Source organism: Geotrypetes seraphini, chromosome 5 (genome assembly GCF_902459505.1).
Source record: "Geotrypetes seraphini chromosome 5, aGeoSer1.1, whole genome shotgun sequence".
In the NCBI taxonomy this organism is placed as follows: Eukaryota; Metazoa; Chordata; class Amphibia; order Gymnophiona; family Dermophiidae; genus Geotrypetes; species Geotrypetes seraphini.
In genome coordinates, this window is record NC_047088.1 from 133,548,916 (window position 1) to 133,563,138 (window position 14,223).

General features: G+C 45.0%; 1 protein-coding gene across 1 annotated transcript in view; it reads left to right on the forward strand.

Moving 5' to 3' along the window:
- ASB18 (ankyrin repeat and SOCS box containing 18) overlaps positions 1-14,223 on the forward strand; it is a 163,083-nt gene that overhangs the window by 87,336 nt on the left and 61,524 nt on the right. Inside the window, exon 3 of the mRNA XM_033944102.1 lies at positions 1,522-1,789. Coding sequence (XP_033799993.1) covers positions 1,522-1,789 — 268 coding nt within the window. The remainder of the gene's footprint in view (positions 1-1,521; positions 1,790-14,223) is intronic.

Below are 14,223 nucleotides of genomic sequence, written 5' to 3' on the forward strand. Positions count from 1 at the left end.
ATAGACTAGGTGAGCCCACCACTACAGGGACTTCCTCCTACTTGGGGAAGCACGCCGGGGCTATATTAAGGCCCTGGGCCGGTCCCTGCTGTACCCTAAGGGACGGCCATGCTACAGTACAAAAGACCGCCTCCCAGAGGGGAGGTAGTTATACATTAAGCAAACAGTGCAGAAAACTGTGTAGCTCAACATCCTGCTTCTGTCTGCTGCATCCATTGCTATCCGCTTGACGGTCTGTCATCTCAAGTGGCTTCTCCTTGTGTAGGAATATGTGTAGCGTCCTCGGTGTTACTGTGAAGTCCTTTTCTTGATTTTAAACCTGCTACCCCTGCTGCTTGTGTGTCCTCTGTGTCTGCTGTGATTGCCCTCTGGTACTACTGTGCTTGTTTATCTACTGTTTGTCTATCCTGTTGCCCTTATGGCACTTCCTGTGTAGGTGTCCTTCCTTAGTGTTTCTTCTTTGCTCGTCCCTTCTTAAGGCCCTTTGCAAAGGCGCTCTCGCTAAGGCCTTTAACTCTTGCCTTCGACGTGTGCTGAATGGTTGAGCTCTGTTGGCCCCTCCCCTTTTAAGGAGGAGCTCCGGTAGATGTCGTCAGGGGGTAGGCGGAGCTACCTCTCACCGATGCCCCTTGTTCTCTCCTGCCTTTTCTCAAATAAAGAACAATGGGGCTCATTTACTAAAGTATGTTAAGCACTGAAGACATTGTTTACCATGCAGTAACTGCTAATGTACAACGGCATCAATGAGTTTTGTGGTATTTTAGCAGTTACCAAGCTATAAATAGTGCATTAATTAGTTTTTGTGATAGGAGGCAGGGCATTGGCAGAGAAAGCATTTTGTAGATAGCGTGTGGTAAATACTGTGCACTGACTGGTAGTTAGCACAGTACCACATGCTACTTGGTATTTTAACATTGGAGTCAATATTCAAAGGGACTTATATGTAAGCAGCCATCGTTAACCATATAAATCCCCTATCTGAATAGAGCTGTGATGATGCAAGTGTGTGCTACCTAACTATATTTATAACAGTAATATTTAGCCACTATCCACATAGCCAGCAAAAAGGCTATATTAAAATTAAACTGCTTAGTACAGTGGCTAAATATCAGTGCTTTAATTGCTATATGTATAGCAGTCAGCAGCAAGCACTGTCCATGTACATTGTATAGTATATTCTATATATCTTTATTAAGCACCACCTGACTTAATTTAAATTTCCTAAATTATGATGAATGATCTCAATGGATCTCATTGAGACCAAAATACATGATAAGATTAGTAAGCATTGTTAAAACTGCCATGCCATTGGTTGGTACCTCATGATATGCTTGTGCAATAAAGAATTTTGACTCACGGTCACATGATATTGTCTTACAAATCACAGTGCTTAAGTTTCTGCAACATTTTATAACTGGATTGTCTGGATACATTTTGTATTTGCATTAAAACCTCAGAAAAGTACTGTGAATTTTGGCTTTTGCTGAATGACTTACAAATATTCTATTGTTCTTACCATAGGATTATGGTCTCTGGAATACAAGCGGGAGATAACCAGTCCCCTTTGTATCACTGCCAAGTATGGATATGTGGACTGCCTCCTCTACCTGTTGCAGCGCCGAGCAGACCCCAATGCAGCTCCTGGAGGCAAGAGTCCCCTACATGAAGCATGTATAGAAGATCACACAGACTGTGTGAAGCTGTTGTTGGAGTACAGAGCCAACCCTAACATACTGAGTGACGATGGACTTGCCCCACTGCATCTTTGCACCACTAAACAGTCCTATCAGTAAGGGGAGAAAATACCATTTATATTTCTGATGTTTTATATTTCTGATCAGATGCTGCTAGAAAGCTGGTACAGCTTTGTTATCATTACTATATTATTATTAGTAGTAGTAGTATTTTCCTTGCAAGACTTTGCTCTACACTACTTCCCACATGGCTTTTATCAGAGAGCTTCACAGATGACCCATTCATATACACTTCCTTTCCCTTTTTCCCTATGGCTATCATCATTATCTTGTAAACTTTTTTTCTGGTTTCTTATTTCAAGTTTTATTGCTTGGAAATATATAATTCATAAATAATTTAAAAAGAACCTGCAGTCTGATTCCCTGATGAAAGCATGATGCAAAGGAGTTAAATGAGGTCATGCTTTCATGACCTGCAGGTTCTTTTTAAATTATTTATGAATTATATATATCCAAGCAATAAAACTTGAAATAAGAAACCAGAAAAAAAGTTTACAAGATAATGATCATATAATCCAACACAGAATGATTATCTTCTTTTAGTCCACAATAAAGCGAGCCAAAGATATTCAATTACATTGAAAAGGAAAAAAGAATCTTATATAAGAGAATTGAATTGGCCACTAAACTCTCGCATCCGGAAAGTGTGAAATATGGGATAACACCACTACCCCTTTTAATTCTTTAGATACCAAAAATTCTTGCAACAGTTTTAGATCAAAGAAAAGATAGACTGCAGTATTTTTTTTTTGTCTTCCAGATTTTTTTTCTACCCACTTTAAATGGCAAAGTTTCTTCTTTTTTAAGAAAGGTTGCCACATGCTCATTTATAAGAAGGCTAGTCATATGCCCTTTGCTAGGATTACCAGATGTTCGGATTTACCCGGACATGTCCTCTTTTTAGAGGACTGTTCAGATGTCCAGATGGTTTCATGGACTGGAGAGAATTTGTCTGGGTTTTGGACTCATTCTCTCCAGTCCAGCCCTCACCTCGGAGTCGGGAATGGTTTTCGTGAGTCTCCCCATTCCCCATATACCTCCTCTGACATTGCAATTTCAAAACTTCAGGCAGCCAGCAGTGTTAGCAAATGATCCTGCTGCCATCAGCCTGCCCCAAGAACAGGAAGTGCTGCAGAGTGAAGGCTTCCGAGGCAGGCCAACAGCAACAGTAATACTCACTAACGTTGCCAGGTGCGCAAACCTTTGAAATAGCAATGCCAGAGGAGGTATGTGGGGACAGGGGAGACTCATGAGAGCCATCCTTGACTCTGGGGTAGCCCAGGTGGGAGCTGGAGAGAGGTGAAACTAGGGGAAGACGAGGTGGGGTAGGTCACTGTGGGTGGACCGAGATTGGAAAATGGGTGAAGAATGGGCAGGGCTGGGAGTTGAGTTAGGCATCCTTTTTTATGACTTACCAGATCTGGTAAACCTACTCTTTGCTGGTTGCTGTATTGGATGTCAGCCACTTGGTGTCACTGTTAAAGCAAAACTTACAGCTCCTTTTACTAAGCTGTGCTAAAAAGTGGCCTCAGCATGCCTTTTCATGGGTCTTTCTCAATGCTAAGCAGGAGAGCTCAGAGGTAGACTGGAGGGCATCACATTCCCTCCCTCCAGCTCCCCCCCATCCCCAGTGCAACAAAAATAATACCTTTCCAAATGGGGAAGCTGAAGCCCCACAAGTCAGGCTCACACTGTTTCAGTACAGAAAAATCCAGCGATGTGACTCAAGCAGCCAACAATGCTCAGTTTTTGTATGAACTAAGCATGTATGAGGAATTCTAGTGTTGACAACAGAGGTACGCCACCAACTTCTTCTATACTGCAGCAGTGCAAGGAGGAGGGGAGCAGCTTGGCACAAATTTCTTTGGTTGATGGACTTCTGCCTTTAGTGAAAATTGTATATTTGGAGGGGGCCTGAGCCCAATGTGTGTGGTGCCATTGGTGTTAAGGTCATTTTAGTGCAGGCAGAAAATGGCCATTTTTCTATTTTCTGCATTAATGACCATGCACTAATGTTGCCACCAGCACACAGCCATTAATAAAAACTAGCATATGAGCACTTACTGACACCTGTTTTTTAGACAGTAAGGGCTCATGTGCTAACCCTGAGCTAATCAGTCAGTTTGCAGTAATGCTGATATGCTATATTTTGTAGCACATAGTTAGCATGCATACATTACAAAAATACCATGTCCCGTATTAAACCCTTTTAAGACATAGTAAGCACACGCTAGTGCTATCAAAGCTTAGTAAAAGGACCCCTTAAAGCTAGTGTATGTTAATGGACATTAGTATGAAATAAGTTAATGGGCATTAGTGGAATAAGTGCCTCATAGCTAAGGTGACCATACGTCCCATTTTGAACGGGACAGTTCCGTTTTCGGATCCCCTGTCCCGTTGTCCCCACACACAGTTTCGGGATGCCAAAATGTCCCGTTTTCAGGGACAGCGTCCGGAAGCTGTGCGCGGGGACAACGGGACAGGCGATCGCTTCCTGTCCCACCAAAAAAAAAAAAAAAAAGCCTTCCTCCAGGTCCGATTTAGATCCACCATCGCTGCTCCTCTGCTGCCACAACTCGCACCCGGATGCCTTCTTCCCGACGTCAATTCTGACGTCGGAGAGGACGTTCTGGGCCAGCCAATCGCTGCCTGGCTGGCCCAGAACGTCCTCTCCGACGTCAGAATTGACATTGGGAAGAAGGCTTCCGGGTGCTAGTAGTGGCAGCAGAGGAGCAGCTGTGGTGGACCTAAATCACTTTTGTTTTCCGGAGGGGGAGGGGGGAAAGGAGGTAGGCAGGCAGGCAGGCTGGCTCGCTGGCTGGCTCTGGGGGAGGGAGGTAGGTAGGCAGGCTTTGGGGGAGGCAGGCAGGTAGGCAAGCAGGCTCTGGGGGAGGCAGGCAGGCTCTGGGGGAGGTAGGCAGGCAGGCTGGCTGACTTTGGGGGAGACAGGCAGGCAAGCTCTGGGAGAGATAGGCAGGCAGGCTGGCTGGCTCTGGGGAGGTAGGCAGGCAGACTGGCTGACTTTGGGGGAGACAGGCAGACTGGCTTTAGGGGAGGCTGGCTTTGGGGGAGGTAGGCCGCCAGGCTTTTTGGGAGGGGCTGGGACAAAGGCTAGAAGGCAGTGAGGGGACATAGGAAGGAGGGATGAAGGAAGGAGAGAAAACTGCAGAGAAGGGGGGATTGTAAGTAGAAGAAAGACTAGAGAGATAAAGGCCTGGGAAAGGGAAAAGACAGGGGGTAGAAGCAGGACTTTGGGAGGTGCAGACAGAGGGGGAGAGCCCCTGAGGAAGAGCAGAGAGAGGCAAGATCATAACAGAGGAAGGAGAGAGGCAGACCTGGAGCAAAGGTACAAAGGAGAACTGACACTGGATCTGGGGGCACTAAGGACATAGGAAGGAGGCACTGGGGGCACTAAGGACATAGGAAGGTACTGGGGGCACTAAGGATATAGGAAGGAAGGAGGGAGGGAATAGAAAGGGACAATTATTGGGCCTGAGTGCAGAAAGAAATGAAAGTTAGGATGCACAATCAGAAGGAAATGCAACCAGAGACTCATGAAATCACCAGACAGCAAAGGTAGGAAAAATTATTTTATTTTTAATTTAGTGATAAAAATGTGTCAGTTTTGAGAATATATATCTGCTGTCTATATTTCGCACTATATTTGTTTATTTTTCTATAGTTACTGAGGTGACATGGTTGAAACCCCCCCAAATATAAATGATAATTAACATTTTCTCTGCGTATAGGGTGCTTTGTGTTTTTTGAAATTTTATGGTTACCATTATGAAATAATAAGATATTGTGTGTACATGAAAAATGAATGGAAGAAATTGGGGGGCGAGGCTAGGGTGGGATTGGGGGCGGAACTGAATATTAATAGATGTCCCGTTTTGATGAAAAAAATAAATGGTCATGTTACTCATAGCCCATAGTTCTAAAATAGGACATACAACATTTATTGCACACTAATGTCCATTTAGCACATACTAAGCTTTAGTAAAAGGGTCGCAATGAGCACTACATCAACCATTTAATAGCCTCAGTAATGCCAACAACTAGAAGTCTGAGCAAAGCAAAAATGAAGCCTGGTTCTCTGGCCTAGCAGTGCAGAGCTTCTGCACATTTGTAAAATTATTTTGTTTCTTTTGGAACTAATAATGTTAGGGAACTAAGAAACCACGGGAAGGGCTTCATTAGACAAGAAACCTCTCACCACAGGAGCAGTACTCAAAACCTTTCAACCACTGCATGAGTTGGATCAAATGTATTAAACTTATACAGCTGGGTATCTGTTTGACTAGCCAGCTTCTGAGGGTCTTAGAACTGTGCACAGCTTCTCAGTGCTTTGGCCTAGGAACATTTGAACAGAGCTTTTTATTTTTTAAAAGAAAAATGTTTAGTGGTGTCTCATTCCCTTCCAGAGCTGCATGCTGCTGACATATCTGATTCATTGGAAGCCTCGACCTACTCTCTTACAGTCTCTGTCAAACCTAGAGGCAAAACAAACTGAAATCTCTTGTGCTGTCTGCTCAAGCTTGAATTAGGGAAAACCTGGCGCTATGGAAGGTGTTTCTGCAGCTCCCTACAGAAATTTTTTATTACATTTTAAATTACATAAGTGTACAGATGCTTGCAACAGTATACACTATAAAACATATACAGTAATACTGGATACTCAAATATTTGTCATTGCACAAAGTGCTCTAGGATACCTGAGGATTGCTATTGACTTCTACTGCCAGCACTGGGCTCTCTTACATTAAGAAATAAAGAAGGTGCACACTGCTTTTAAGAGCCTCAATTTCATTCAAATTCAATTTACCATATACTAACCTACAAATTAATGCACACATATTAACCCCCACTCCTTTTACAAAGCTGCACTAGCAGCTGCTTCTGCGGTAATCGCTCCGATGTCCAAAGGGAATTAATGGACGTTGGAGTGTTTGCTTCACAGCAGCCATTAGCGCAGCCAGGGCAGGATTAACCAATAGGCCAAGTAGGCACATGCCTAGGGCCCGAAATGGTCAGGGGGGCCCGATGAAGGAGGGCATCAACATTGTTTTTTCCAAACGGCGATGGGCCCCTCCAGCATCGATCGCCAACGCAGGACCCCCGATCGGCAACGCGGTCCCCCCCCCCCAATCGACAGAAAGTAAGACAAGCAAGCAACGTGGGTAAGAAAGGCAACGGGAACTGTAATTGTGCAAACGGTGCTGCTTTCCCAAAGCTTCCCTCTGATGCAGCTTCCTGTTTCCGCCTGGGTGCATGGTGGGGTGGGGCAGGGCAAGGGGCCCAGTGTACTTGGGTGCTTAGGGGCCCTCGATGAATTAATCCTGTCTTGAGCGCAGCTTTGTAACAGAAGCCCTAAGTCAATATGTGCATGTTAAAATGTTCTAATGTGTGAAACAAACAGAAAAAAAAATCCAAAAGACAGGAGAATCAAATGAACTGAAAACAAATTTAAAATTTTTGTACTATACATATCCTTAGTGGGTTAAAAGGGGTCAAATATTCATCTGCGATGGTCAGTGTTTTTAAAGTGCTGTCTGTTGTAGGTTGAATTAGACTTGAATATTCATTCTTGGGCCTAATCTGGCTACTAGCACTGAATATTTGAGTCTATTCAGATGATTAGAAGCTATCTGGGTCTGGCCAGTATTAAGTGCTTGTACCCAAATAACTACCCAGGCATAGTTAATACTGCATTTTATAAGATCTTACTTGCTGGTTAGATATTCATAAATGGCATTGAATTTCAGCAGTGCCCAGAAATTTTCATGTCCATCTCAACTCCAACCCTAGAGCACCCTGGCACTAAATAGAAAGTAAAACACTTCATTCACTCTACAACTCAAATAGTGTTTGAAAAATCTTAGCAGAAGTAGGAATAATTATACTACCAGATTGTTAAAAAATTTCAAAAACAACTCCACAAGCGCACTTTTACACGCACTGCAACTATCACAGGAGATTCAGTCCTATCATTGACTATACCAGTAATAATTAAGGAAAACAGTGCATGAAAAAAACCCTACCATGTGTTTGATATATGCAAGCATAAAATGAGTTATTGGTGTCAGGGGTGGCCATATGTTGAGCCGAGATGCAGTATCTCGTGCTCACAAAGATAGGCTCTATAACTTTACTTGCATTTGCAAGCTGTGGCAAGCACCAACATAGCTAGGGTGCCCATACTGTCGGCTAACAGTGATATGCCAAGATGGTTTAAGTCATGGCCTTGGAAGATGTAAAGGCAGGAGTTAGTCCCACAGGTCCATGTGGCAGGGGCCTGGCCTATGGCACCTGATATTCAGGGGAGTTGCTCTGAATAGGAACATGGGGGGGGGGGGGAACTCTGTAGAAAATCCCCTTTCCCTGTGTGATGATCTTCTCCATTCCCTACTTGTTTAGTCTCCCTTTCCCAGAGTTAGGTGCTTTGCTGCCAACAGCACTAGCCAATCAGCCTTGCATGTTAGACTGTACACCTCATGGATACAAAATAGAAACATAGACCTTTGTGTAACAAAATATTCAAAATGTATTTATCAAAATACATTCTGATGTGCAACTATGTACAGGAGGAGGGATGGGGAGGGGGCTGGGGTGGAAACAGTCCATGAGGCTCATTGAGAGGGTGGTTGCTGTTCCAGTGCCACAATAGTCAGCCTACTGGGACCCAAGGTAGAAGACATAGTGAGCTGCATCGACAGTGTGGAAGAAGATATGGCGGTGATGATCCATGTGGGGACGAACAACGTGAGCAGCAGGAACTACAACAGAGAAGTACTGAAGGACTAGTTCTGGATGCTAGGAAGGAAGCTGAAGAACAGAACGCAGAGGATAGCATTCTCAGAGATCCTGCCGGTACCTAGGGCCAATGAGAAGAGGAAGATGGAGCTGCAAGCAGTCAATGTGTGGATGCAGTGCTGGTGTGAGGAAGAAGGATTCCACTTCGTGCGCAACTGGACGACATTCTGGGGGAATAGCAAGCTGTACAGGAAGGATGGACTCCATCTCAGCAGAGATGGAACAAGGCTACTTGCAAGCAACATCAAGCGAGAAGTTGAGAAGTTTTTAAACTAGGAAGAAGGGGAAAGCCGACAGTCGACCAAGAGAGAGTCGATGGTTCGGAAACCGGTATACCCGGAGGATACCGTGCAGGAAGATAGATGGGAAGACTCACCGGAGGACACCGTGCAGGAAGATATAGGGGAAGACTCACTGGATCACAGGCAAGACAGACTGAAAGGGACACAAGCGGGAAGGAAATGCAAGAAAGGAACAGGTCGCAAACTCAAGTGTATGAACACGAATGCAAGGAGCCTAAGGAATAAGATGGGTGAATTAGAAGCTATGGCACAAAAAGATAATGTTGACATCATTGGAATCACGGAAACATGGTGGACTGAGGAAAACGTCTGGGACACTGTGCTACCGGGATACAAGCTATACCGCAGAGACAGAGTGGCTCAAAAAGGTGAGGGCATTGCCATATACGTCAAAGAGGGAATTGAATTTATTGGAGAGAACACGCCACAACTGACAGATAAGTTAGAGTCTCTGTGGGTCAAAATTCCAGTAACAAATGGACTGGAAACGAAGATCGGCTTCTACTACTGACCCCAATGGCAGTCTGAAGAAATTGACGGAGAAATGACAGACGAGATTAAACGCAACTGCAAGGGAGGCAACGCAGTTATCATGGGTGACGTCAACTATCTGGGGATAGACTGGAACCTAGGCACCTCCGGCTGCGCTAGGGAGACCAAGTTCCTGGATGCTGTAGGTGATTGCTTCCTGAAACAACTTGTCAAGGAAAATACAAGAGGAAATGCAATTCTGGACTTAATTCTGAATAGACTGCGAGGACTGGCACAAGGTTTAGAAGTAAAGGGGATCCTGGGAAGCAGCGATCACAATATGATCCACTTCAACCTGGATGCAGGGGAGAAACACTGGTCCAGAATGATGGCCACAGCGCTAAACTTCCGAAAGGGAAAATACGAAGGGATGAGACTCATGGTGGGGAAGAAGATTAAGAAGAGGATAAACACTGTAAAAATGCTAGAGCAAGCTTGGTCCCTTTTTAAGAACACAGTCCTGAGGCACAAAATCTACATATATCATGTATCAACAAAGAATCCAAGAGGAAAAAGAACAAAGAATCGGCGTGGCTCATTGTAGAGGTGAAAGAAGCGATCAGAGACAAGAAAACTTCATTTAAGGAATGGAAAAGGTCAAAAATGGATGAAAACTGGAATAAACACAAACAACATCAACACAGGTGTCACAAGGCAGTAAAAGGGGCCAAAAGAAACTACGAGGAAAAAATAGCCAAGGAGGTGAAAAACTTCAAGCCGTTCTTTCGATACATTAAAGGGAAGCGACCCATGAAGAAAGTGGTGGGGCCGTTGGATGACCATGGAATAAAGGGAGTGCTAAAGAAAGATTAAAAAATCGCCGGTAAACTGAACACATTTTTGTATCTCTATTTACCGAAGAGGATAAACGCAGCATTCCGGAACCCATCAGGCTCTATGCTTTTAAATGAAGACGGGAAACTGACAGGGCTGACGGTCAGTGTAGAAGAGGTATATAGGCAGATTGATAGGCTATAGAGCGATAAATCCACGGGACCAGATCGCATCCATCCAAGGGTCATCAAGGTACTGAAGGGGACTATAGATGAACTGCTTCAACTAATAGCCAATCTGTCAATCAAATTGGGAAAAATTACGGAAGACTGGAAGGTGGTGAATGTTACACCAATCTTCAAAAAAGGTTCGAGGGGAGATCCGTGAAACTACAGACCAGTGAGTCTAACGGAAAAGATGGTAGAGGCGCTGATAAAGGACCATGTCATTGATCACCATGTCATTGAACCAGCCAGCATGGTTTCAGCAAAGGCAGATCTTGTTTGACGAACTTGCTGGACTTCTTCGAGGGAGTAAACAGGCACTTAGATAAGGGCGACCTGGTTGACATTGTATATCTGGATTTTCAGAAGGTGTTTGACAAGGTTCCACATGAACGACTACTTTGGAAAATTATGAGTCATGGAATCGAGGGTGACATAATCAATTGGATCAAAAACTGGCTGGAAACAGAGAGTGATGGTAAATGGACAATATTCGGACTGGAAGTGAGGTGCCGCAGGGCTTGGTGCTTGGACCCATGCTCTTCAACATCTTTATAAAGGACCTGGATATTGGTACGAGTGAGGTGATTAAATTTGCAGATGATACAAAGTTATTCAGAGTAGTGAAGACACAGGGGGATTGTGAAGATCTGAAACGTGACATAATCAAGCTTGAGAAATGGGCATCGACATGGCAAATGAGGTTCAACGTAGATAAGTGTAAAGTGATGCATGTCGGTTACAAAATCTCATGCACGAATACAGGATGTCCGGGGTGGTACTTGGAGAAACCTCCCAGAAAAGAGACTTGGGAGTTCTGATCGATGAAGCAGTCTGTGCAATGCGCGGCAGCAGCAAAAGGGGCGATCAGAATGCTAGGAATGATTAAGAAGGGGATCACGAACAGTTCGGAAAAGGTTATCATGCCACTGTACTGGGCCATGATGCGACCTCACCTGGAGTACTGCGTCCAGCACAGGTCGCCATACATAAAGAAGCACACGGTACTACTTGAAAGGGTCCAGAGAAGAGCGACTAAAATGTTAAGGGGCTGGAGGAGTTGCCATATAGTGAGAGATTGGAGAAACTGGGCTTCTTTTCCCTTGAAAAGAGGATACTGGGAGGGGACTTGATCAAAATGTTCAAAATACTGAAGGAAATTGTCTTTATCTACTAAGTCTGATTATTCACCCTCTCCAAGGTAGGGAGAACGAGAGGGCTCTCTCTAAAGTTGAAAGGGGATAGATTCTGTATAAATGTAAGGAAATTCTTCTTCCCCCGAGAGTGGTGGAAAACTGGAACATTCTTCTGGAGTCTGTTATAGGGGAAAACACCCTCTATGGTTTCAAGACAAAGTTGGACAAGTTCCTGCTAAACTGGAACGTATGCAGGTGAGGCTGGACTCATTTCGAGCAGTGTTCTTCAACCTTTTCACACCTATGGACCGGCGGGAAAAAAAAATTATTTTATGGACCGGCAAACTACTAGGACTGAAATTTTAAAACACTGTTTCTGTCCCGTCTCCGCGAGCTCGGTCCTCGCAAATCATCTGATCCCATCTGCACAAGCCTCAGTTATGATTTTATATTGAATATATTTTTTTAAAGTATAAAAAAATAATATTCTGTACAATTATCATTTTATAAATATAAATAATACAGAGCAAGAATCAACAAAAACCCTGTCTTCCCTCCCCTTCACATATATCCCCTCTATTATCAAGAAAACTGAATAAGCCAAATTATTACAGAATGCTACACAGAAATATCATTCTAACAGAATACCGCAGTCACACATTGCAGGAATAGGGTTAGGGGAGTGCAACTAGGGCAACTGCCTTCCTGGTCAGAGAGAGCCCTAAGCCACTGTCTGGACTTTGCAGTCCCCAGTATGTCTAACACTAGCTCTAGCAGGATATATATTTCAAATCTGATATATTCTAATCACAAAATAGAAATAAAATTATTTTTTCCTACCTTTTATTGTCTCTGGTTTCTGCTTTCATCTTCTTTTCACTCTCTTCCTTTCAGCGTCTGCCCTCTCTGTCTCTTCAATCCAGCATCTGCCCCTTCCATCCACTGTCTGTCCTCTCCCCCTTCCATATGGTATCTGTCTTCTTTATATGCCCCTCTCCCCTTTCCATTCAGTCTGTGCCCCCTCTCTCCTTTTTACATGATTCATTCCAGCTTGACTGCTCTCTTCATTTTTATCTCTCCTACACCAGATCTAGCATCTTTGTCCCTTTCTATTTCTCTGCTGACCCCCTTCCTATCTCTCTACTTTCTCATTCCTGTCTCTTCCCTTCCCCTCCTCTAATCTCCCTGCTAGCTGTTTTCTTCCTTTTCCTTCTCCCTTCCCTCCTCCCCCTGTCCAACAGTAACTCTCTTCCCTTCCCTTTCCCTCCTTCCCTCCCAGCAGCATCTCTCCTTCCATCCAGGTCCAGTAGCAGCTGTCCCTTTTTTCCCTTGTCCAGCAGATTCAAATACTCCTTTCCCTCCTCCCCTCCCAGCAGCATCTGTCCTTCTCCTTCCCTCCTGGTCCAGTAGCAGCTGTCCCTTTTTTCCCCTTCTCCAGCAACTTCCCAGACTATTTTTGCTCCTTCCCTCCCAGCAGCATCTCTTCTTCTCCTTCCCTCCAGGTCCAGTAGCAGCTGTCACTTTTTTTCCCTTGCCCAGCAGCTTCTCAGCCTCCGACAGTGGCTTTCTCCCCTCCAAGCAGCTGTTGGTATGTACCAGCACAGCAATTCAGAAAGGCAGCCTTGGGTCCTTTGATGGGTCGCGCCGCCTCTGAGGAAAGAGGAAGTTGTATCATCAGAGGCGGCCATGACTCAGCAAAAGCCCCAAGGCTGCCTTCCTGAATCGCTGCGTTGGTAAGTACCGACAACTGCTGGGAGGGGAGAAAGCCATTGTTGGAGGCTCTCCATGTCTCCCCGACCCTGCGCAGACTTCAGCTCGTCGATCTTGCCAGCCCTGTGTGGACCGTCAGGAAATTGCAGCTGTCGATCTCACCAGCCCTGCGCGGACTGGCAGGAGTTTTCTGTGGACTGGCACTGGTCCACGGATTGGCGGTTGAGGAGCAGTGATTTAGAGCATTGGTCTTTGACCTGAGGGCCGCCGCGTGAGCGGACTGCTGGGCAGGATGGACCACTGGTCTGACCCTGCAGCGGCAATTCTTATGTTCTTATATCTGGAGCATTTGCCACTGAAAAGCCTGTTCCTGCTGCACATCTCTGAGTATGTGGAAGATGGGCAGCAGGAGATGGCTTTGGGGGTCAGACTGGGCAACCTCAACTGCAGGTTTGGCATCCACTGCTGCCTGAGGGCACTTTTGCTGTTCCTTTTCCTCCTCCTCAGTCCCCTCAGGGGTCATCTACCCCCTCTTCCTCCTCTACTACCACTTGTGCGGTGGTGTCTGGAACCTCTCAGGCCCCTGTGTCTTCTTTTACCACCTCCCTTGCCTGGCCATGTATATGTGAAGGACTCTTGCTGTGTTGGAGAACTGAGTGATTGGGTGATTGCACATGAGATCCTAATGGATGAGAATTCTTCTGTGGTGCCCATGGGAAGGGAGAGGATGTGTATACACAAGTAGAGGTTCTCAGGGTCGAGAGAGAGAGTAGGTTGTGGATATTTCAGGGATAACAAGCTTGGTATTTTTAGGCAAGTCTAACAGGGCAGCATCACAACTTGTGGAGCTGACAGTGGTCTATTTGATCAGTGTAGTTTAGGAAGCATGTGCAAATATCCTTTTGAGAGGGCTAGGGATGCTGTGAGGGCCCTCTGTGGTCAGTGTACTATTCTTCATCATTCTTCTCTCTGTCAGGGC